We start from the raw sequence: 25,136 nt of genomic DNA on the forward strand, positions 1-25,136 counted from the left end.
TGTTTACTAAAGGGGTAAATTTTCTTGTATGTATATAAATGATATCTCATTACCTGACTTTAAAATGTGAGAACTATTTAACTTAGCCCCCCAGGAAGAAAGGCGCTATAGATGCCTTTTCACTAACATGTGTTCTCTCCAGCATTTTTACTTCTGTAAAAAGAGCCTGCAACTTTTGTAGAAAAAGAAGGGTAGTAGTATGTGTGTATGTGTATTTGTATTTATTTGTATTTATTTGTATATGTATAAAGAAACTCTCAAAAGATACACAAGAAAGTAATAACAGCAGTGGTGGTGGGAGTAGGGGAGGAACTGGGCAGTTGGGAGAGCAGGTAAGAGAAAGACTTTTCAATATAATTTCTGTGTGTGTGTGTGCACGATATATTCACATGGTTAAAAATTATATAATGCATATCGTTTTATTTATATATATATATTTTTATATGATGTTCATAATTTTTTAATCATCTGAATGTATAACCTATACAACATTAAATCTCCCCCCCCCAAAATGAAAAAGGTTTAAAAGGAAGGGAAATGCTTAATCCCTAGGCATGACTCTTGAGTGGTGGAATCTGTGAGGGGGTGGCATTCTGTGGCAGCCACATCACATGCATCTGCTTACTGGGCCTTGGCCCCACCCACCCTGCTAACAGACAGAAGGCACGCGTTGGCTCCTTAAGAGGAAGGGCTCCTGATCTCAGGAGGGAGCAGAACTGAGAACACCCTCTTTCTCCCCCAGGTATCTCTCCTGATGGCAGAAATTCCTGTTAGTCTTCCACCCCACAGTTGGAGTAGGACTTCATCCACAGATGGGCCCTGAAGGAGAATTATAGGCCTAAAGTATAAATGCCTATTATCAGACTCTTCCATTTTTCCTCCAGACACCTTTTGGAAGAGGGGAAGCAGACCACCTACATTTGAGGTGCCTGGGCCATTTCAGCCAGGGCATCTGAAATGCAGGGCAATGGAAAGACATGAATTAATGACCGTTTGGTCTTGTCGTGGGGTAGACGGAGGTGAGAGCCCTTGGAAAGACCGAGTGGTGGGGTCCTGCCAGGCTGGAGAGTACAGTCTTTGGAGTCAGACCTGAGTTTGTATCTCACCCACTTCTTCCTAGCTGTGAGCCCTTGACCAAGTATCTAAATTCCCTGTGACTCAGTTTCCTCATTTTCAAAATGGAAGTGCTACTAATAGGGAGCCACAAGGGTGAAAGGAGATCATGAATGAGGCACCTTTGGTGCTCAGCACCCAGGACAGGAGTCCTTCTCGCCAGATCTGCCTGGGCCATCTCAAGGCCACACATGTGGTTCCCCGGGGAAAGGGTGACAGACAGGAGAAGTGAGGTGGAACAATACCAAGAATGAAAGCAGGGCGGTGGGGCTGACTCACTGGGTGACTCATTTCCTTGCCCAGGGATGTTCTGAGCATCCATGGAGCTGCCCCTCACACCCCTCACACCCTCTACTTCCTTTTTGTGGTGAAGGCCTGTAGAAGATGCGAGCACAATCTCAGACTTTCCCCTTTATGCCCAGGACCAAAGGAAAGGTCAGCTAGCTGCGAAGTCATTTTTCAACCCATAAAATAACAGTCCCATATGATGTAATCATTTGAAGAAAGAACAGTTTTTGCCCTGGAATACAGAACAGATTCTAGACTCATCGTGCCCTTTTCCAGATTATCACAGGGACAGCTACGTTCCACAGGACATTTGGAAAGCATAGAAAAATGTAAAGAAGCTCAAAAACATTACCCATAATCCTATCATTTAGATTTATTCATGGTGATTGTGTTTGGGATTTTTCCATTCTGTTTTTTTCTCTACACTTTTAAAAATTATATAGTCAAGTTTATATTGTTTGTATCAGCACTATTCAAAAGAAATATGTGAACCACAAATGTGAGCCAAATAGATAATTTAAAATGTTTTGGGAGGCTCATTAAAGGAAAATGAAAACAAGTGAGATTAATTTTAATAATATATTTTATTTAACCCAATAGATCCAAAATATTGTCATTTCATCGTAGAGCAGTATGAAATTTATTAATGAAATATTTTACATTCTTTTTCAGCCTTTGAATATTTTTCTATACTATATAATACATATCTAAATTCGGACTGGCCACATTTCAAGCATCCAATAGCCATATGGGGGACTGGCTGGTGGCTGCTATATGGGATAGCACAGCTCTGTACAAGTTCTATCTTGCTTTAGTTTTTGCTTAAGTTGCATCTTAGAAGTGTTTCCCCATATCATAAAATCTCTTGAAAATATAACTTTTAAGAGTTTAAATAACATGTATTTACTATGTAATTCCAAAGGTGATATATTAGTTTCTGTTTTGTTTTGGTTTTTTGTTTCTCTTCACTCTGGCACAATTTGTCTCAGCCATTTGTTATAATTACTTCTAGACTGTTTTCTCAGCAGATAGTCATACTGCACAAAAATTGGACACATACACTATGTTCTTTTTCATAAGCCCTCTTTTCACTTAGTGATACATTATGAACAAACAACAGTAATAATGACACTGTCACCTTTTAGCCAGACATGTTCAAACACCCGTTCTCATCTGAGCAGTGAGAAAGGGCTCATTTCTATCCTCATTTCTCAAAAGTGGAAACGGAAGCTCAGAAAAGTTAAATGATTTTCATTATTGCAAAGTTGGGATTCAACCCAGATCTTCTGATTTTTATCTCTGGAGCCTTTCATTTTCACCATATGGTCTCCTTCTGGAGAGAAGCAGGCAGGGGATCTAAGATATGCCAAAGAAGCAATTTACAAATTAACTTTTGGAGGAGGATTCACAGTAAGTTGGGGCTGTCTCTACTACCAGCTTTATAGCCATCCTCTTTCCTCTGCACGCTCATGCCACCTTCTTGTGGGACATCCCCCAACCCCCACCCCAGGTTTCTCCTTCACTTGAACACCCAAGAAAGAATCCTGAGAATTGGTCAGCTTCTCAACCTCAACACTCTTGACACTTGGGCTAGATAATCCTTTGTTTGGGGAGGTGGTGGGATGCTGTTTTGTGCATTATAGGTTGTTTAGCAGCATCCCTGGCCTCTGCTGACTAGATGCTAGTAGCACTCTCCCTAATCCCTGTTGTGACAATCGAAAGTGTCAGCAGATATTGCCAAATGCCCCTGGGGGTGGGAAATATCACCCCTGGCTGAGAACCACTGCTCTAAGTATTATCAGATGGAGGGGTCTTTCCTAAACCAATTGTTTAACTCAAGACAAGATATGACAATTATTTACTATAGAGACTGTCATCCTCACAAAGATAGAAACCTTTTCTCTCTTAACAGTGAATCTCCAGTATCAGCATCTAATAAGCACTTTCAATAAATGTGTGCAAAATGAAGGAATCTAGTGCCTTTTTTGGTTGTATTTTATATTAGGCTTTTCAAGACTACGCTAAATGTACCCAGTGTATGTCCCAGATGACAGCACCCTATACAGATCCTTTTCTTCTGACGTTCTATGCCTTTCTGACTCTGTTATTCAATCTACTATTTTCCTATGCCAAAGAGAATGATATGCATTCTTAGTATTTACATCACTGAATATCACTTTACATTTGGATTGGGTGCATATGTACTATGCTACATTGATAAATATTTCTATGAAGCCAATGAAAGATATTTTTTAACATTTGCATCATATGCCATCTTTTCAGCATATGGTATTATATACCATAACCAACTGTTTGTCTAATCTGGGGGATTTCGATTGTTTTTAATTTTTCTCATTTTAAATAACACTGCAGTGAATGTCTTTGTGTACATATCCCTGCTATACACTTAAAACAAAAAAACCAACCCATATTCTATCTTTGGAATCCAAAGGAATAAATTCTTTCCTACTGAACACATAGACACCTTTGTTGAATTTTACACCTGCAAACTACTTCTCTGATTCAGAAAACAAATCTCCAACATTAACTGAACTAATAAAATTTCATTAAATGCCGCTCAAGTTGGCCTCCATCTTTGTGAATATAACTAGAGTAGTGGCTTTGTAGACAAACTCTCCAACTCTTTGAGCTTCAATTTCCTCATCCATTCAATAGGAGTAATTTAAGAGTTTTTCATGACTTAAGTGAGATAATGCATGCAAAGCTCTCGGCACCTATTAAAAACAATTAGAAGTTGAAAATATAGTAAAATGTTCATCTATCTGATGGGCGTATGTGTGCTCCTATGAAATTCTTTCAACTTGTCTGTGTGTTTGAAAGTTTTCATAATAAAATGTTGGAAAACTTCATAAGTGTAATGTTAGTTGATACCACATTAGAATGGGGCAAACCTCAGAGAAACTCAGGTGCAAGGTTAACACATAATGCCAGGCTCGAAACGTGAAATCTATCTCTTGGGTGCCACAGCGAATGTGTTTAGATCTTTGAGTGTAGAAAAGTGTGACCAGAACTTGTGTGAGTGCTGGAAAAGACTGTTGGTTTTTATGTTACCATCTGGTCTCTGAATATAAACCACAGTGTGGGGATAGCATATACTGAGGAAGTGATTTACTTTTTTAAGTTTAGGAAATTTAAAAATATATAGTTTGTTTGCAAAGTTACTTTGAAACATTTAGAAGATCACCGACTTTTGAGTCAGTGCACCTGGATTAGAATCCTTTCTCAGATGCTTAGTTGTGTGACATTTGAACAGGTCACCTCCTCCTCTTTGGGCCTCAGTTTCCTCGCTTGTAAAATGGGAATGATAGTAGTAGATGTGAGGACTGAGAGCACATGGAAGTGCTAAATGCTGGGCTTGGTGCAGGGCGAAGGCTCTATGTAGTTTCTTCCTTCCTAAGGGGCAACAGCTCCGGTTCCTTTTGCCGATGAATTAGATGAATTATTCAGAATGCCGTTCTCCTAATGTAATCAAAGGCAATTTTTCTGTTGGGAGGTCACAAGGGTTTAGGATCCTGAACTGCCCACAGGCTGGTGTTGAAAAATTTAGCATATTGTTATTCCGATTTCCTCCTATTCAGAGCCTCTGAACATGGTGACTGGCTTTGTGATTCACCAAGATTCCTCCCAGATATTTTGCTTTGACCTTAAATGTGTGAAATTTGCATTCCTGGCAAGTGGAGGACATCACTTTGGGGGAGACAACTAAACGTATTTTGTGTTTTGAATCCCCTGGTATTTGGTTAACATCAGAGGATTCAAAATATGTGCCCACTGTCCGCAGAATACGGACTTGCTATAATGTATGAAATTCCACGCCCCTGTGTTTTCTGATATTTACAGAATACACCCCTCTTCCCATCCTTCACCACTGGCAGCAGGAAACACATCCAAAGTCACAGTTCCCTGTTTGCTACAACGATCATGGCCATGGCCAGTGTGGCCATTCTCTTGGCATAGGAGAGAGGGAAAGGGGGAGACTGGTGTTAGTCTCTGTGAAGACTCTGTGCAAAGTAAGACGCCCCTGCCTCCAGGCAGATGGAGCCCTGGCCAGGGCACATGACTTGGGGAGCATAGAGTGGATTTCCATTGACCCCCTGAGCTTAGTGCCCTTGTGCAAGGCACAGCCTTGTAGGCTCTGGGAACAGCATGGAGGTCGGAGTTAGGCAGTGTGCTTTGAATATAGTTCCAGACATTTACTAACTGGGACCCCGAGCCAATTAGTTAACCTCTTTGAGTCTCAGTTTCCTCATTGGATTGTAATGCCAATTTCATATGATTGTTTGAAGGGTTGAATGAGATCGAATATTTAAAACTGCCTGCGTATGTTTATATAAGCAAAAAAGAAAATGTCTGGAAAGAGACATTAAGCTATTAAAATTTAGGGGCAGAACTGAAAGGCTCCATTTTTGTTGTTTTTTTAAACACTTGTTTTTTTGAACTTATTGCACCTTTATTACATTAAAAATAATATTGGGGAATTATTTAAAATGTACAGAAGGCATGCAAAAATAATACAAAGATTCCTTATACTCCTTACTCACTTTCACCCATTGTTAACATCTACATAACCACGGAATGTCTGTCAAAACTAAGAAACTGATATTGGTACATCACTACTGTTATTCGGACTTCACTGGTTTTTCCACCGATGTCCTTTTTCTCTTCCAGGATCTCACCCCTGACATTGCATTTAGATGTATCACCTTTGAATCATATATGTATATAACATGTATCACTTTTGAATTATATATATATAACACTGAGTCGTCGAGTGAGTCGGCAGCCGTCCGTCTCGAGAGACGACGGTGTAGCTTCTTAAGAGTCTATCTGCACCGCCGAGAATGGCTGTGCAGTCCGACTCGGGAGTGACACGGTATCTGTCTCCTCCCGTGTTGAATCGACATCTTGCGATGACGCTGGAGTGTCCTCTCCAGTGAAGCTGAAGCTACAGAGCCTGGGCAGGGTGATATGGAGGGTCTGCTGTTGCCCATGCAGCAGACCCCCCCCCTCTTCGCAGCTGAAGGGTCCAAGGGAAAGACGGAGTCAATACAGCTTGGGTTCAGGTGTGCCGCAGGAGTTGCCAGTGTTGACTACAACGTCAAACCGCCTTAGGGACTCTGGCTCCGGATTTTCTGTCGGGGTTTACTCCCTTAGCCTTTCCCCTGAAGAGGTATGCCGCAAGGCAGCGGAGGATATATAACACTATATATAATATATTTAACATATACAACATATATAATATATTTTAACATTGTGTATAATATATAATATATTTTATTATATGTTGTCATATATTGTACATTATATTAAATATAATGTTCCTTTATATTTGGGAACAAGAGACTATATGTAAATGTAAATTTATAGTCTTTTGTTGTTCCCAATTGGAGTGGAAAGAGGAGGTTTAGAGGATAGAGAATGACTCTTTCATGAATAGCTGTATGACTCTGAGCCAGATGCTTCCCCTCTCTGGGCCTTAGTTTCCTCATCTATAAAATAAATGAATAGGGCAGGAGGTTGTTAAGGTCCCTCTCTCACAGACCAGGACCACTGCTTTTCAGGGGAGAAAAATGAGGAAGTTAAAGTAGGATACAAAGGCACTTTTAAAACACGATTCTCAAAATATTAAAATACGCCTTAGCTCCAAGGAGTCCCTTTCGACCTAGTTAAGGACAAGAACAAAGATCTGATCAGATCTTCCAACTGGGGACTCCCTACTCCTGTGGCCACAAGGGGTAAACATATTTGGGGAGCTAACAGGTCTTTGCCATTTCTCTCTACTAGTATTTGTTTTTGTTGTAAAGGCTTCATATGAAGCCTAGTGGAAAATTTGTCCAAATTCTTAGAGAAATGAAACATAGTGAATATTGATTCTTACTTTGGTTTATTATTTATCACCTCCAGATCTCTGGTGAGGAGGACAGGACCTAGAGGGTCTCCATTTTTCCCTAGCTGGTTTAGTCTTAAATTTGTGGCAACCTGCCCAAGCTGTGCCAGTTGAGCGAGCTTTAGATAGCTGGATCTGAAATGGATACTACTTATGCATCAAAATCTGGCTTACATTCGCTCTCTTAGAGAAACCTAATATCTCTATACTCTTAACATCTGACTTCCTTAGACCATTGGCATGGACTTATTCAGAACTGTGTCCATGCAGGCAAGTTTTTTCCATGTTTGGCTGAAAGAGCAGACAATACCGTCACATCCTCAAGGAAGCGTTCCTCATCTACCCCTTGAAGATTAGGTCAGGCCCCTGGTAAATGCTTTTAAAGCATCTCACACAACGCTATCACAGACAGCAGTCACACACTTGTCGTTGTTTAAATAATTTGTTAAAATTTGATTAATGTTTTCCTTTCCCCATAGTTCTCAATGGGAGCAATTTTGTCACCCAGGGGACATTTGGCAATGTCTGAAGACATTTTTGTTTGTCACTCTGGGGAGCGGATCCCAGTGGTATTTGGTGAATAGAGGCCAGGGATGCTGCTAAACATCTTACAGTTCATAGGACAGCTTCCACCACAAAGAATCACCCATCAAAACGTTTATGATGTTGAGAGAGAAACCCTGCTGTGGAATGCAAGTTCTGTGAGGACAGGGACTTTGTTTTGTTCCCTCTGACCCTAGGCCTCACATAGATTTTGGCACAGAAAGGTATTAGGTACAGGTTGATGGTTGATGACTGACACTTGTCTAGCCTGTCCTCTAGGGCTGGGTTGACATCAGATTGAATTTTGTTTTCCAAGAGCTGAACCCAAGGCTTGACAAATAGTCAATAAATTATTATAAATAAATAAATGAATGAGTGAATCCTTTCATCTACCCATCCATTCATCCATCCATGAATAACCCAAATGGGTCCTCATCCCCAGAACACTTCAGTAGACATCTCCTGACACCAGTTTTGGTTTTACTGCTACCCAGCTATGTGATCATATGAATTTGGCATATATTTTTTTAGACCAACATAGTCAGATAGAACTTTCTGCAATTATGGAAATGTGATATATCTGTGTGGTCCAATATGGCAGCCACTTGCCATATGTAGCTACTGAACACTTGAAATGTGACTAGTGCTGTTTTACTTAATTTAAATTTAAATAGACACATGTGGCTAGTAGCTACTGTATTGGACAGCATAATTCTAGATATTTTAGAAGATTTTTATATTCAGCATCATATCACCTATTATATACATTGTACCCATGTAAAATAATATTGTATGAGTTTTAAAAAAAAAATTTGTTGTATGAGTTTTTATGTAAAAAGACTTTTCCCAGGTTTCTGCAACTTGGTTCTTTGATTCGTTCTGTTTTTGACATTATCCATTTAGATCTAGCTCATTAGTGCTGCATGGTATGAATACGTTATGTTTCATTGGCCCTTCCCTACTGATGGACATTGCGGTTGGCTTTGTTTTGTTCTGTTTTTCAGATACAAACAATGCTGCAATGAACATCCTTGAGTGTCTCCATAGGCTTCTCCTTTGTAGCTCTCAGAAGTCGAATTGCTGGGTCATAGCGTATGCATCAGTTTAATTTCATTAAAGCCTGGCAAAATCATGCCCTAATTTTTTTCTGTTGGAAAATTAGAGGGATTCAGTGGCTTCTAAGGTTTCCTTCCCCAGCTCTATATCTCAATCTCTCTGAGACAATTGAGGTGAGAGGCAGACTTAAAACTTTTTGGCAGTGATCTAGTATATACTGTGCTCAGTCAGATGCAGCAGAAACAGATAATATCCAGGGTCATGTGCTTCCAGTTGTTCCCTCTCTGTGTCCTTGGGAAGAGAAAGTGCCATAAAACACTAGATCAAATTTTCTTTTAATCCTGTAAGTAATGAAGTGGGTAAAAGTTTCTGATAGTGGAAAACTCTGATTATTCAATAAATTGAAATAAATCTGTCTCTAGACTTGGAAATTCAAGCTTTGCTTGCTCAGATTGCTACAAAAGTAAAAAGGTTTCCATGCTATGCACCATTTTTCTAACTTCCCCCACTTGATTGTGATTTAGAGTAATTTTACCCACTCACACCTTCTGTTACCCAACTGTTAATATTCATGGACTGAATGATAAAACAGATCGTAAGAGGAACCCTAGTTAATCCCAGTAAATAGCTCATTTCTACTAATTTTGAATGGGTCCATTATATCTGGGTAGTAACTGCAATTCAGGATATCAGAATATACCCGCATTTAGGCCAATATATATTTTATTCCTTAGAAACTGAGGATACAAAAGACTTTGTCATCTTGTCCTTGATTCATTTCCATGAGAGGGTTTTAACCCACTTATCTGAGTGGGGGGAATAATTTTAGGACAATAGAAGCTTTTCCATCACTTATTTAGTTGTAGATACTCACTACAAGGGAGTATATTAATAAGAATATACATAAAAGTACATAAGATAGCTTAGTGTTGATTCTGCACTGACATTAACTACCTCCACATATTAGGATTAAGTTTACTAAAAACAAAACTTTAGAACAAGACAAAACAATCTGGTGGTTTTCCTCCCATTATAGATTTGCTGCTTACAAAAGCTTTGCAAATTATACAAAAGCAGAAGGAAGAAAAGGATGACCACTATTACTATTTTGGTGTAGTTGCTTCCCATTTTTAGAAGAAATTATTTTACATTTTGAGAAGTTTTAAAAATACAGGAAACTACAAAGAATGACAACAGAAAACCCACACCCACATTCTCAGCATTAACTGAGAAATAATCATTAACATTTTGTAATATTTACTAACATTCTTTGTTTTGTTTGTTTCTTTATTTTAAAAAAGAAATATTGATGATAAAGCTAAACATTGATTTAACTACTGTCCCCTATCATGAGGTTGGGATTTTCCCTTCTAGTTCATATGTATGTGGAGAGATATATACATTTCATACACACACACACACACACGAACACACACACGAACACACACACACACAGATTTTATATATAACAAAACACATCAGTGGGGTTTAAACTTTTTTATTATAATAGTATTTTTTTTATGTTTGCTAACACTGATACTATATCAACTGTTTTTCATTTTAAAATTCCTCTTGAGAAATGGGAATCTTGGACAGAAAAGGACAATAAAACCTCAGTTCCTTCATCTGTAAAATGGGAACAGTAATAGTACCTACCTCATAGAATGGATATGATGATTAAATGAGATTGAATGATAAAATGAATGTTGAGAACTCTATGCCTGACACATGTGCTTCCTCCCATTTCCCTCCAGCACAGGCTGCTTGCTTTGCTTCTGATTCCAATTACTTTTTTAAAAAAAATTTATTTATTTTTAGGGAGAGGGGAAGGGCGAAAGAGAGGGGGAGAAACATCAATGTATAGGTGCCTCTCACACATCCCCAACTGGGGACCTGGCCAGCAACCCAGGCATGTGCTCTGACTGGGAATTGAATAAGTTACCCTTTGGTTCGCAGGCCAGTGCTCAATCAACTGAGCCACACCAGCCAGGGCCCCAAACTAGTTCTTATGTGATCTTGGGCCACATACCTGACCCTTTTGAACCTCACTTTTCTCATATTTATGATGCACATAATAATAGCAATAATACATATCTCTAGGTTGTAACACATATAACCAAAAAATGGATTTGTATCCAGAATATATTAAAGATGCTAAGAAAAGACAAACAACTCAAGTGAAAAAGTGGGCAAAGGAAACTAACAGAAGAAGTTAAATGGTCAATAAATACCTGAAAGGATGTTCAAACTCACTAGTAGTAGGAAACTGTGAATTCAAACAATGAGTACATGTTGTAAAAGTACAAAAACAAGCATGGGATGACACACTTCATCAATTACAATTACTGGTAATGTTTGTGTTACACTATTATACTTTACAAAGTACTTTCTCACAATTTAGCTCATTTTCTCCATATAACTCTATGAATGACATTTTGCTGAGGAGACTGAGGTTTCAGAGTGATTAAGAGATTTATACATTTAATAAGTGGCAGAGCAGACTCTCAGAATGAAATATTCTGCTTTTACACCTGCCCTAGAAGCTTGTCAGCTCCAACAAACTAGATAATGCCAACCTTTTTCCAGTTTAGAGTAGAAAAATAATTAACAGGCCAAACTTTCTCAATTATAATTTTTCTCTGCTGTGTTTTTCTTAAATGGATCCCTCCTGCCAGTCAGTACTAGATGCTGGAATAGGATAGTATCTGATGTAGCATGAAGTTATATGTTCTGTGACTTTAAGTTTCTGTATCAGCATTTCTACAGTGTTCTGCAGAGAGCTTGGATTTCCAGGTGTTGTGCCATGGGACTATGTTTTTAAATTGTTGCATTATGTTATGCTGAGTAAGTCCTGGAACCTGCAAGCCAAACACATTTTAGGTCCTAAAATAATGGCAAAAAGCTACTATGCACTTGCTTCACTCTCTGCTGTTAAAAACATTGTTTCTCCTTAATGCTCAGCAACTGTAAAACTTACTGAAGGCTGTATCCAAAGGAAATAATTAAGAAAAGGCTATAAGCACAGACTAGCTACAAGGATGTTCCTCTCAGTGGTATATACAAAGGTTTTCAAAAAAGAAAATAAATGCCAAAAGCAGGGGATTGGCTAATAAAATATATTATGTAATGAAATACTCCTCTGCTTTTACACATTATAAAAAATATTTATTGATGTGTGCTGACGTTCACAGTTGCATCAAGAATGCAGGATAATAATATACATAGCATACCCAATTTTTACATAGGTAATGCAAATATACATAGACAAATTCCAGAATGATATATATAGTAAACGGTCTTTTCTATGTGGTGGTTTATGAATTAAAAAAAATAATTCTTATTTATTAACTTCATATTTATATTTTCAGCTATTTTTAGTTTTTACAATGAACATAATGCTTTGTAGTATAAAATCCCCACATAATTTATTTTTTATTTCAAAAATCCTCTACTCAGGCCTTCATAAAACATTAGTAAACATGTTACCTGCTGTGTTCTTTCAAAGTAGAGAGCAAAGGAAGAGGAAATGGCATGTACAGAATTTAATTTAAACATAAGAATTTCCTGAAGGTAAAACCTTTAATCTGTTAAAATGGGAGGGGGCTTAGGTGAAACAATTAGATGAAGGGAGGTGGTCAGGGTGCTGAGCTGAATGTACAACAGTGGAGAGGATTTAAAGGTAGAAAATAAAAGGCTTTCCAAAGCTGGCTTCCTGGGATATAAATTGCCTTGGTAATGATTCTGAGATGCAGTCAGTTAACAAGCATACATTGAGGACAGAGTTCTGAGGAGATGAAAAAAATAGAAATTCAGATTTTAATTATTTATTCATTCCTTCATTCTTTGATCAATCATTATTGATTGCTCATTCCAAATCCAGCATTTTGCCAAGTGTTGGGCTCTGCTCTTTACAAGTTTACAATTTAGTTGGCAAGATAAAAGAAGAGGATATGAAATAATTTGAGAAGGACTGGAAACTAGAAGAAAAAGCTAGGTAAATTAGTTCGATTAAGAGTTCTTAATAATCAGAATAGTTGTGATTAGTAAGAATAGGCTTCTAGAAGATTGGAATTAAAAAGTGTAAGAAAGTTTCAGGGAAGAGATAATAAATACAAAGATCTTTTGATTAATAATATGATATCTCACATGTACCAGTTGCCATTTCATTTATGAGATACACCTCTGCTTCTCAAAATTTAGGATATTAAAAATGTGTTCCTGCCCTGGCTTGTGTGGCTCAGTGGACTGAACGATGGCCTGTGAACCAAGAGGTCACTGGTTTGATTCCCGGTCTGGGCACATGCCTGGGTTGCGGGTGGGGTTCCCAGTTGGGGGCGTGCAAGAGGCAACCAGTCGATGTATCTCATACATATTGACGTTTCTCTTCTCCCTTTCCACAAAATATTTAGCTCTTTTCCATTAAGAAAGGATTAGGTAACTCACTGTCTGGGGCAGCTCAGTTCAAGTGTCATCCTGATAAGGTTGCTGGTTCGATCCCTGGTCAGGGCAAATACTAGAATCAATCAATGAATGTATCAAGTAGAACAACAAACTAATGTTCTCTCTCTCCCCCCCCACCCCCTTCCTTCCTCTCCTTCCTCTCTCGCTCTCAAATTAATAAATTTTTTAAAAGTAAAAAAAGAAAGAAAGAAAGAATTAGGTAAAAAAGGTTAGAATTTGAAAAAAGTTTAGAATTATAGAACTTCAGCGAGGGAGGTCACCTTTGCTATTTTTGAGTTAGTGGTAGATACTGGAATTGTCTACCCAACATCTGTTCTCCTCCTCTTCCTTGCCAAGTGACCCCCAATTGTGTTCAGAGCATCAATGTACTCTTAAAAAAACACCCACACATTTCCCAACCTTCCTTTCAGATGGAGTGACCATGTGACACAATCCTGGCCAATGAGATTTAAGTAGAAAGCACCATGTGGGTCTTCCAGGGACCAGAGTTGTCCCTTAGACCATTTAGCCTTCCTTCCTCCTTGTGCCTAGAATGCAGACAGGATGCCTAGAGGTGACAGCCGTCTTCTAAGCATGAGACCAAAAGCCACTTGGAAAGCTGGCAGAGGGAAAAGCAGTGTGCCTGTTGGCATCATGGGACTGCAGACTTGTCCTGGATTGCCTAATCTAAACTTCTCGCATGGGAAAAACAAAACCTCTAAGCCACTGGTGTTTGTTACTAGCAGCCAAACACAATGCCTGTCTGATAAATAATCTAACCCACTTATTTCACAGAAGGGAGGCAGAGGCCCAAGAAAGTTCCACAAACCTGGGCAGATTGTATCAAATTAAATCTTTCTCACTTTGCAGTAACAGAAAATCCAAACCCAAACATCTTAAGCAAAAAAAAAAAAAAAAAACATGGGGACACTTATCAATTCAGATAATTTAAGTAGTCAGGTGTGGCTTTCTTCAGAGACTCCAATGATTTTTTTTTTCAGGTTCTGATTTTTCTCTCTCCCCATCTCTAGGCAATGCTTCCTTTGCTCCCTCCACATCAGATAGGCTCTTTTCCCTTTGTGGCAAGGTGGTACCAGCCTCACCCCACCCAGGATTAAGTCCAGAGGGAAAGCAGAAACCCCTTCCTGGAGGGAAGTCCCACTGCTCAGGAAAAAGTATGACTTCCTGCTGGGCATTCCAAAAATGGACATCCTTGAACTAGAACTGGTTCCAAATCAGTTCAGGTTCTACTTCATCAAATAGCTTCTGTTAGACTTAATATGAGTATACGTGACATTCATGAAAAATACCTGTCAGATATTTCCTTGGATCATGTGAATGATTACATGCCCCTTTGGAAGCTTTTGACCCCTGGGGTATGTGAATACTGTAGAGAAAATACAAGGTCTATCTAGAAGAAAGTAGAATGCATTGGGCACATATCTAAAGATGGTCCCCAACACTGAAGACCAAGTCACATTTGGGTCTTGGAGTTGACTGCTCATGAGCAGTGATGCAGATTACATTTTTCTCTCTCCCTCTGAGGGAAACCTACTGGAGCAACTCTTCATGGGCTTGCACCCAAGAAAGGTATTTATTTAATAAGTACAAAAGGCAACTACAAAGGGCAGATGATCTCCTTGTTTCTTACGACTCCAGTTCAGGTTATCAAGGCTGAGCTCAGAGTTCCTTCAGCCTGTTTTGTACCTTTAAAAAAAAAAAAAAGATTTTATTTATTTATTTTTAGAGAGAGAGGACAGGAGGGAGAAAGACAGAGAGAGAAACATCCACTTGCGAGAGAAACATCAATTGGTTTCCTCTCACATGCCCCCAACTGGGGACCGGGCCTGCAACTTAGGCATGTGCCCTGACCAGGAACTGAAGTGGCGCCTTTTGATTCGCAGGCTGGCACTCAATCCACTGAGCCACATTGGGGCTGTACCTGGTTTTTAAATGCTCTGGTCTTTGGTTCAAGCCTGAGAGAGTAAACCTTAGGGCCATTACTACCTAAGTCTTTCATGAGTGGAAGGTTTAAAGAATTGATCCTCTTTAAAGACATTATGGCTGCTCTTTCTTTCTTGCAGCCCTTTTGCTTTTTGTGAAGAATTGTTGTCCTTTAACATTCTTGAAATTCTTCCATGTTTAGTTACTAGGAAAGTGAACTTTTATAGGCTTACAGGTTAATGCTCAAGTTTGGAGTAAAAACTGGAAATGTGTGTTCATGTAGATTCATTTCTTATCAATTTACTCTCTACTGAGTTTCATCAAGTTCTGTTTTCTTGGATTTCCTATTGGTAAAAAGTAAATCTAGGCTAACATCTTTTTGGTCAGAGATTTTGCTCTTCCAGGTAACAAAGTATAGTCTCTTGGGTGATTCATGTTTAGTGGTGTTTGTTTCTCTATTAGATATTTTTGGTAGGTTAAGCTATTGGATTCCAAGGATAAAGACCCAATTGGTGGATGTTTCAAATATTTGTCCCACTATCTCCTTTTCTTGAATATTCCCAGACTTTTCTCTCTCCCTCACTCAACATTTAAGCAGTTTTTGAGTTCTTTTGATTCTACTTCCACAATGTCTTATGTATATAATTCCTTCCTTACATTTTTTCCAAGCTCCACTCTTCAGGGCCCCTTTCTAGGCTCTTAGCTGCCCATGTACTCTCCACATTATTGCCTCGGTTACCATCTTTAAAACACATCTCTGGGCAGGTCATTTCCCTCCTCAAAATAACAACAACAACAATGACAAAACCTTCAATGGCTCTCCAGTGTCGATAGGATAAAGAACAAATCCTTAGCACAATGTTTGAGTCCTTTCACCTCTGCCCTTTACTTACCTTTCCAGTTTCTTCTTGCATTCTATTAATTTCTTACCTAATGTTGAATTCCTATTAAGATAGCAACAAATGGCTTTAAAGAGTTTATTTCTTGCTGCCTAGGTGAATTTATGTGCTCACAATTAATTATAAGCTATTTAAGGCAAGGATGTGTACAGAGACTATACAACCAAGTGTTTACAATATATTAGAGAGAGACCATGAACAGTAATTCACTGTGATGATTGCTGTACCAATAGTTTGGACAAAATGCTACAGAATCCCAGAGGAGAGGACAATTAATATTGCTTGGAAAGGTTTGGGATGAATTCACAGATGAAGTATTATCTGAACTACACTTTGAAGGATATAAATAGAATTTTTGCAGGTAGAGGAACTGAATGAGTAAATAAATGAATGTTCTCTCTAAGCCTCACGTTTTATAATTAGATTCTAACACCTGTGGGCAGATCCCTTGCATGCCTCTTCCCTGTTTGGAGCAGTCCACATTTCCTTATTCAGCTGAAACAAATGCTTCTCAGGTGGAATACTTTATTTCTAAAGTCAGTCTAGTTTATCCAATAACTTCAATTTAGCCTTTCAGTTCTAGCGCTTAGTTGTGGATAACCAATTCAACTATTTTTTTTTTTTTTATCATTGCATACTTAGCCTAAGTATTCAGCCATAATCCTCAGCAAAGCTGTAAAAAGGACACTCAGTGTTTCTTTGACCACCCACTGACAAAGTCCAGTGAAGCTCAGGTATTTCTTGGGATATTTGTATCAACACATAATAGCTGTGATGCATCACAATGTAAACATTTGTATGTCAGGACTTTGCCCTGCAACTGTCCAGTCCCTTTTAATCACTGTAGGAGATTGGAGTCGCAGTGAAGAGATATTAGCTATGGGGACAGTGGGTGGAGAAGAAAGAGTGATGTGTGTTCACAGCTCATTGAGAAAGCAAAAGGATGATTTACTTCTAGATACCTGTACAGAACTCTAGCATAGCACCTGTCACAATCTATGTGTTTGCTTACAAGTTATTTCCTCTGTCAGGCTGAGAGTTGACATCTTATATTCATTTTTGTAATATCTTCGTATTTCCTGCATCTACTGCAGTTTCTAGAGCCCATTTGTGGAAAGAGGGAAGAATTGATTTGATTCATATAGAATTGGTTTATGGATCTTTTTCCCCCCAAAATCTTATGAAAGTTAAAGACATTCATTCCAAGGAAAAAGATGTATGTACAGCAGTCCCTCTCTATATCGCGGTTCACTTATTGTGGCCTCACTGTATTGCGGGATTTTTAAAAATATTTTATTTAATTATTTATTGCAGATTTTTTGCCATATTGTGGGATTCTGTGGTACTGTATATGTATGTTGTTAAAGTTACGTAGGTTTAAGAGTGTAGAATATGTTTAAGAACATAAATAGTGTTTATAAAAGTGTGGAAAAGGTTAAGGGAATGGGAAAGGTTAATAAGGGACTGGGAACGGTTTATAAATGTGTGGGAAGGATATATAAGGTGTTAAAATATATATAAATACTAAAATAAATGTAAGGTTCCTACTTCGCGGATTTTCACCTATCGCAGGGGCGTCTAGAATGTAATACCTTCGATAAGTGAGGGAATACTGTAGGTGGAAGCTTGCAAAAGTTGTATACGTGTTTACAAATCCATGGACCTCAGGTTAAAATTCCCTGAATTAAGAGAGTAATAAAAAATTGTAAAATAATTTCTCATTCATATTTTTCATCAAACTAAGATCACAGCTGAGGTGAGGCTACTAGACTCAGTAAGTATTATGATTAGATGTGGAAAGAACATCTTATAAACCTAAGGCGTTGGCACCAAGGCCAGTGTGAATAGGGACTTGCATGCAGTTTACATAAGTCTAAACTGCCTACTGTTGGGATGACCCAGAGATATCCTTCTTCCTTTCTTGATTTAATGGGTTTAGTGGTTTCTATTGTCCCATTAAATTTTCTCCTCCCTAATCCACCCTTTCAGTTTTTCAGGCATTTACCTCCTTTCTCACTCCTTAATTAGTTCTCCAGATTCAAGCTGATTACACCCTATTGCAGGACTTGCAATTACTCTAGATCTTGAGAGACAGAACTGGTCTCTGGAAGACTTCAGATGAGAACTCTGACTCAGACCAAGTTATAAAGTACAGGAGTACTTCATCAAAATGAGTGAGGTGACTGACAATCAGATTAAGACACTTGGAAAGACATAAAGAGTGAGAATGTTCTAAATGCGATGGCAAAATGATCGAAACTAATTTCTCATTCAGAAATATTTGCTAGAACATGTTCTAAGGGTAAAAATTGACACACAGTCAAATAAGACTTCGGTTATAATTTCAGCACAAATTCAGTCACTGTGATTTCCCACCACTATCAATTCTCCATTATTATTGAGTACTCCCAAGGTGGGGCAAAGATAATTTGCAGTCTAAACATTTTTTTTTTTTTTTTTTGGGTCCATGACTTGAATCTCTCTGGAAATTTTCCTTTCAGATTTTGTGTTTGTTTAGCAGGTTCTTTACAATATATGTGTGACTAAAATTATTTTAATAGCCTTAACTGTATTACAATGACAAAGATTGTGTAGATCTTGTGACAGCACATTCCTCTGTTCTGTATGAGTTTATTTAATTCCTTTACAATGGTTGATATTTGAAACTCTTTCATTTGGAGTAGATCGAGCAACACTATTCACTAAGTGCCTAAACAGGTCCAGGAGAGGTTAAAGAACACACCGCCAATATAAAATCTGCCAATCTGTTGTGTAATCTACACAACCTTGTGGTTGAATCTGGGTTCTTGTGAAATTATAATCAAGTAACTTTAGGAATGTAATATGACGATTGGTAAGTAATATGAAGAAATTCTAAAAACTACTAAATTTGCTTTACATTTTGTTTCATAATCCTATTGTAGTTCCCAAGAGAGGAAATTTCCAAATTTTATGGCTAAGTGTTACTTTTTATTTTGCACAGAGAAAGTTTTATGAAGGTATATGTCTGGGTGATGGGGTGATTTTTAAAATAGGTGAGACTATTCCAAATATCAAATAAAAGGGGAAGTGACCTGAGACATTAATGACTATAGAGGGAAATAATGTTGGAACTTGGGGTAGAATGTAATTACCTGAAGATACAATGGTCAGATAGTTATTTTTGATAACCCTAAATATCATGTAGGTCACATCATATTTTGTGATCAGAGCTGAGCAAACATTGTTTATTAATTAATGTGTGTTTTTAGTCACTGAAGTATTAAGGACAAAATGAAAATCTAGGTCTTTATGCTATTGCAGAACATGGCCATGAAAACTATCCATCTAAGTGGTTTCTGAAAAATGTGTCTCTGTAAAAGGGCATGGGGGATGAGAGTCACTGAATTTTCAAATATCTACTTAGATATAATCACTGCTTGTTGTAGGACCGATGGGGTGGGGCCTGAACCCAAAGAATCGGTATAGGAGAACTCACAGTCCAGGTTAAGTCACACTTTGGGATACCCCTCTTCATGTTCCTCTTAGCTAAGTAGGGGAAATCTGATTAACATATACAATAAAGTACTTGTACTAGGAAACAAAGAGGAAGAAGCCTTGCCAATTTGTGACTTAATTAGGGTCAGGACAGTTTCTGGGGATTTCCTATACCCTAAGTTTGTTGAATGATTACATAGACGTGGGGAAAAGGAATATGCTCAGAATAGTTCACCTAGTGTTGACTAACGGAAGGGGTAGGTCTCCAACAGGTGTTGCCTCCTACTTGGCTTCAAAAGCCTTGGCCAGTTGGGCAATGTGGGATTTAAGTCTTCCTCTCCCAAGTAGGTCTCTGACCAGTTATGAAGGGACTTCTCTTGGGTTTTATTACAACAACATACCATGGGGACAGGTATTTGAAGGTAGCTTTCCATTCTGTTTTGCTTATCTTGGGGTGGCTCTAAAAAGCTTTTTTACCTCTGACAGTAAGAAAATGTTGACAGGGTTGGTTAATTACTATACAGAATGCAGTGAAGATAATTGGGCAACCTGAATCAGATGTTCAAATAGAAAGACAGGTAGACTGTGATGACCCAAGTTTAAATTCTAGGTCTGTAGGTAAAGCTTTGCGAAGGGCCTCAGCCCAGAGACACCTGCACTGGGGCCATCTTTGTTAAGTTTCTTTCCCAATCCCAGCACTCCGAGATCAGATGAATTGCCTGAATTTCTGGGGAAAAGGCTCTCTCTCTCTCAATCAGAGTGTGTGTGTGTATTACAACAGGCTTTCTTTGTGATTTGTAACTATCTTTTGCAGATAATATAATAAAATAAAAAACAACTCAAATATCTTAAAAAACTTTGCCCAGGTGGCTGCTGGCATCAATATTCTACACAAGGTTAAAATTATTTGCCAACATGCATACCCTGCACTCCAATGGGTACCTTAATAGCTTGATTAAAAATTTCTCAGAAATCTATTACTCAGGAAACAGTCTGCGGTGTAGGTGAGGATTTTCAGTTTTTGCAATGGAAACTTTTGGCCCCATGAACGGAATGGAATAGCAAAAACTCAATTAAATGTGCTCTTCCTCCATCCTTGCCTAGTCCAAAGGTGAAAAATGAATAACTGCATGGAAGAGTGATGTTTAGGGTTTTTTTCCCCCCCTTTCCCCCCTCTAGAACAGCCAGGTGGATTCATATGATCCCATTTTTGTCTTGTATCTCCTACTCTGAATAAACTGGGCCACCGTGAAGAATCAATTAAAAAAATTTTTCAGCCTCTAAAGGACGTCGGACAGGGTGGAGTGGGGGAAGGGTAAGGAAAGGAGAAAGGAGAGAAGGTCCTTTAATTAAAAAGCAACCAATAACTCGAGGTCTTTAGAATATGGTATTCCATTTCCTAATTAAGAAATGAGCTTGACAGTCCTTTGGCCAACTCAATTTAGACATTGCTATGAAAACCCCAAAGGGCTGGTGGCTGTCCAAACAACGAAACTCTTCTCCTACGAGATTCCAAGCCACCCGCCCCAGCCGCGCTGGCTCTGGGGTCCTTTCTGTCTTTGCGCAGACACCTCGGCTCCTCAGGTCTGTCTGTAGCGCTCAGCTCCGCGTAGCGCTGGCCGCCTCAGGCTCGCCGCCATCAGGTCGGTGCAAATACCTTTTCCTTCCCCCGGACCCCAGGCGAGGTCACCTCCCGTCCTCCCCCCTCCCCCGTGCCTCCTCCCTCCCAGCCGGCCCGACCGATTCCCGGCTGAGGAACAGCATCCCGGGTAGCCAGCGACGCGATGGCAGGAAGCGAAGCCCCTGTTGATGCTGTTCCACGGCGCGCCTTCCCGCCCTCCGGTGGCCGCCGCGGCTCTTCCCCTCTTTGGGACGCCCCCTCCGCGCCTGCGCAGTGCCTGGGCAGGAGGCGGAGCTCAGATTCCTGTCAGCAGCGGCGGTGGCGGCGACCGTCAGTTTTCTCTCAGGAGAAGCTCGAAACGGACCCGTTGGCTCTTCACCCGCTCTTTCCCCGCCCTGAACCCCGCTCCTGGCTCGCCAGGATTCAGTCCCTGTGGAGTTTACCCTCCACCTCGTCGCCTCGGTCCTCGACCGGTGGGAGTCACTGCCCTCGAGGAGGAGGCAGCGGCAGCCACCCTCACCCTCGCCTCGACGCCCCCGGTTCGGTGCCCGTGGTCTCGGAGAGGAGGTGCCGCCACCGCCGCCCCCCTCCCGCTGCCCTCGGGCCGGGCTGGGTCGAGCTGCGATGCCCTCGGACTTCATCTCATTGCTCAGCGCGGACCTAGACCTGGAATCGCCCAAGTCCCTGTACTCGCGAGGTGCGTCAGGCTGGGGGCAGCGGCGTGGGGGCGGGGAGGCAGGGCCCGGAGAAACGGAGGGGTCCCCGTGCGGAGGGACAGCCGCGCTTGGGCCGGGATGGCCTGTCCTGGGGGATGGGGAGAGTCCGATGGGGGCTGGAGACCTTGGAAGCGGCCCCTCCCCTGCGGAGGCGCCTGCGCTGGGGGCCCAAGTGCCGTCGGCCCCGTCTCGGAGGCACCCGTCGCTTGGAGCGCCCCTCGGCCTGGCCGGCCCGCCCCGCTCCTCGGGCAGTCAGCGCTGGCCTCCCCTGCTCGGGGATCGCCCCAGACTGGGCCCCGCGCCGGGGCCGCCGCGATGCGTGGGGCCGCAGCTCCGCTTACCGGGGCCATCCTCCCCATTAAAGTTGCCCCCGCACAGGCGGCGGGGCCTGGAGCTGGTTCTGGGTGCGGGGTCACCATGATCCCCACCCCCAGGTCGTTTGTGCGTCGTCGTTTTACCCCACTCTCCCTCCGGCCTAGTCCGCTCCCGCCCCTGGTTGGGACGGCCCCCCTTGACCAGGCGCTCTGCCTTTCCTCGTCATCTTATTGCTGGAAGGGCCCGAATTTTCTGTCTTCTCCCTCGGCACCTCTGTGGCATTCTTCCTTCTCCCTCTTTTACAAAGACAGGGGTGCTCTGTGTGTGTTAGTTTTATTCCTCTCCCGTCCCAGGGGTGCCAGCTCAGGCACAGACGATGTCCTTTGAGAATTTTCTGTTTCATTGCTGTTCAAGGGCTCGGGGCGGGGAGGGGGCATTGCCAGAGATCCCCATTTAAAACCTGCTTTGGCTAAAGCCCGAACGGGGTTCCCAGGATCTGAAATGCTAATACTTGAGCTGATCTCTCTACAGGGGTTAAATTCCTATACTGGACACCACAAGAATGTTTTAGAACAGGTTCCCTCTGCAAGGGGCACCCCACCAAAATGCGCTCACTGCACTCTTCACCACTTTTTAGACTCCTGGGAGGGGGCATAACTGGGTTATTAATGATTGGTTTCATCATATTAAAAAAATTGTGTGCCATTATGAACCTCGTTCCTGAGAAATTCAGCGTTTCTTCAGTTTTTGGCTTGATGTATCCCTCTGCTGATTTCACCCCCTTCAAAGAGGGGGACTTGAGCTTCACATTCGTATATTTAAATGGTTTAAGTGGATCCGAGTGAGATGGTTTACCTTGGAAGGTACTGGACCTGATAGACTGACGACTGAGTTTGTACACAGAGTTCTACTTAGTAACTGTAGCCATTGTCTGTTGCTCTGATGACTTTAGTTGGCAGCCACCATCCTGTAAGATGATTTTTGGGCAATGTTACCTGAAGTAGTTTGGAAATAACTGTAGCTTTGAGTGTCAGAAGAAGCTATCAAGAGATGATTCTTAGAGGAGGCAAATGTGGTACAATTGGGTACTAAAAATAGTCAACACATTAACACCATTTGTGCAGCAATCATCAGATAATTTTCCATGAAACAAATGCTTTATGAAAATCCAAGTTTAGCATAGAGACCATTGTAGAGGCAATTCAGCCTTCTTTTGCAGAGAATATATCCACAAATAAGAGCTTAACTCGTAAGACTACATGACAGTTATATAAGAGATGTAAGCTGTCCTTGGCTTTTTAAAAATTTAAAAAAAATCATTCAGCATAAAAAGTACTTAATGCTTTTTGTGTTTTTCAGATTCTCTGAAGTTACACCCATCACAGAATTTTCATAGAGCTGGACTATTGGAAGGTCAGCAGAGTGCCATTTTAAAGCATATTGTGTGAGTATGCAAAGGCTTTCTCTGAAATGGAGTTTAAAGGAGAAAGTGTGAAACTTTGCAAACTCATACAATGTAGTTTTCTCCTAAAAAGCCTGATCCTTCTTTTAGAGCAGCTGAATGTTTCAGTGGATTTTGTTGCTGTGTTTGTGGTACTTGTTAGTTATTGTGTATGCTTTGAGTAGCCTTGAACCCCCCCACTTTACCCCCCCCCCAAATCATTGAAAAACTATGTGTTGGGTGTTCTACCTTAGAATTCCAGATTTTAATAAATAGCTTTTTACAAACAAACCGAATATTTAAAGGCTCAAACAAGATCATAACTATAACTAAATGACACCAAACACATATGTAGTTTGAAAATTCACAACTTTTATATGCTAAGCATTTCAAAATGATATATTAATAATTTATTACAAAAGCATTGATGTCATTACTTTTGCATTGTTTTTAAAGATGAGGAAAGCCAAGTAATAGAGATGATGATTGAGCTATGCTTAGAAAAAAGGGTTTTAGAAAGTTCTGGAAATGTTAAGAGTGTGTAGAATAATTCAAAGAACTTAATTATTTCAGAAAACTTTATTTCGTATTGTTTTTAGCATTTTAAGACAAAAAGTCTATGTTGGCTTTATAATTTGAAAGTGATTTCACATAGATTATTTTTGAATCTTAGAATCCAAGGATATTCATTTCCCTATTGTAAAGATGAGTAACCTGAGGTTAAAATTAAGAGACTTGGGGGAGGGGAAGTCACACATTAGCAGAAACAATGATTTTTGTGTTTTCGTTAGTGCTCTTTACCCAAAGCCAAGCTGCCACTGTAAAACATATAGGTAGCCAGTGCCCTGTGATGGGCGGGGCTCAGATTCTTAAACATTTTGTTGTCCACCTAAAAAAAAATCCTAAATATTTGTTTGATTTGAATGTAGGTGTTTGCTTTCTATAAGGTACTCTGGTATAGTGGAGAAAAATGTGGGTTTTGTAATTGAGCTTAAATTTGAATATCAGTTTAGCTACTTTTTAGCTCTGTGACCTTGGCAAGTAATTTTACCTCTTTAAACTTTAATAGTCTTACTATAAAAATGTATATAATCTCTTAAATTTAGTGAGCTAATGTGTATGAAAATGTCTGGCTTAATAAATGGTTTTTTCTTTTAGTATCAGCTGAATTGTTTTAACTATAATTTAGAGCATATAAAAGCTTCTCAAATTATTGATTATATTTATACTTACAAGATGGTCATAGATATATATTAGTATGAAAAGAAACTACAATCTTAGATTGAGGAATTATTAGGAGTGTTTCTTAGTGAAACAGATTTCTGATTTTTATTCATGTTGTTCAATTTGTGACCATGTCGTGGAGTCATATTTG

The 25,136-nt window shown here is 40.0% G+C and overlaps 1 protein-coding gene across 1 annotated transcript in view; it reads left to right on the forward strand.

The window, feature by feature from the left end:
- Window positions 1-21,698: 21,698 nt before the first annotated feature.
- NFAT5 (nuclear factor of activated T cells 5) overlaps window positions 21,699-25,136 on the forward strand; it is a 108,400-nt gene continuing 104,962 nt past the window's right edge. The window contains exons 1-2 of the mRNA XM_090260367.1: window positions 21,699-21,986; window positions 23,680-23,733. Of these exons, the coding sequence (XP_090116493.1) occupies window positions 21,914-21,986; window positions 23,680-23,733 (127 nt within the window). The 5' untranslated portion in view covers window positions 21,699-21,913. The remainder of the gene's footprint in view (window positions 21,987-23,679; window positions 23,734-25,136) is intronic.

Source organism: Furipterus horrens, unplaced genomic scaffold, assembly GCF_987537825.1.
Source record: "Furipterus horrens unplaced genomic scaffold, mFurHor1.1.pri manual_scaffold_13, whole genome shotgun sequence".
Classification (NCBI taxonomy): domain Eukaryota; kingdom Metazoa; phylum Chordata; class Mammalia; order Chiroptera; family Furipteridae; genus Furipterus; species Furipterus horrens.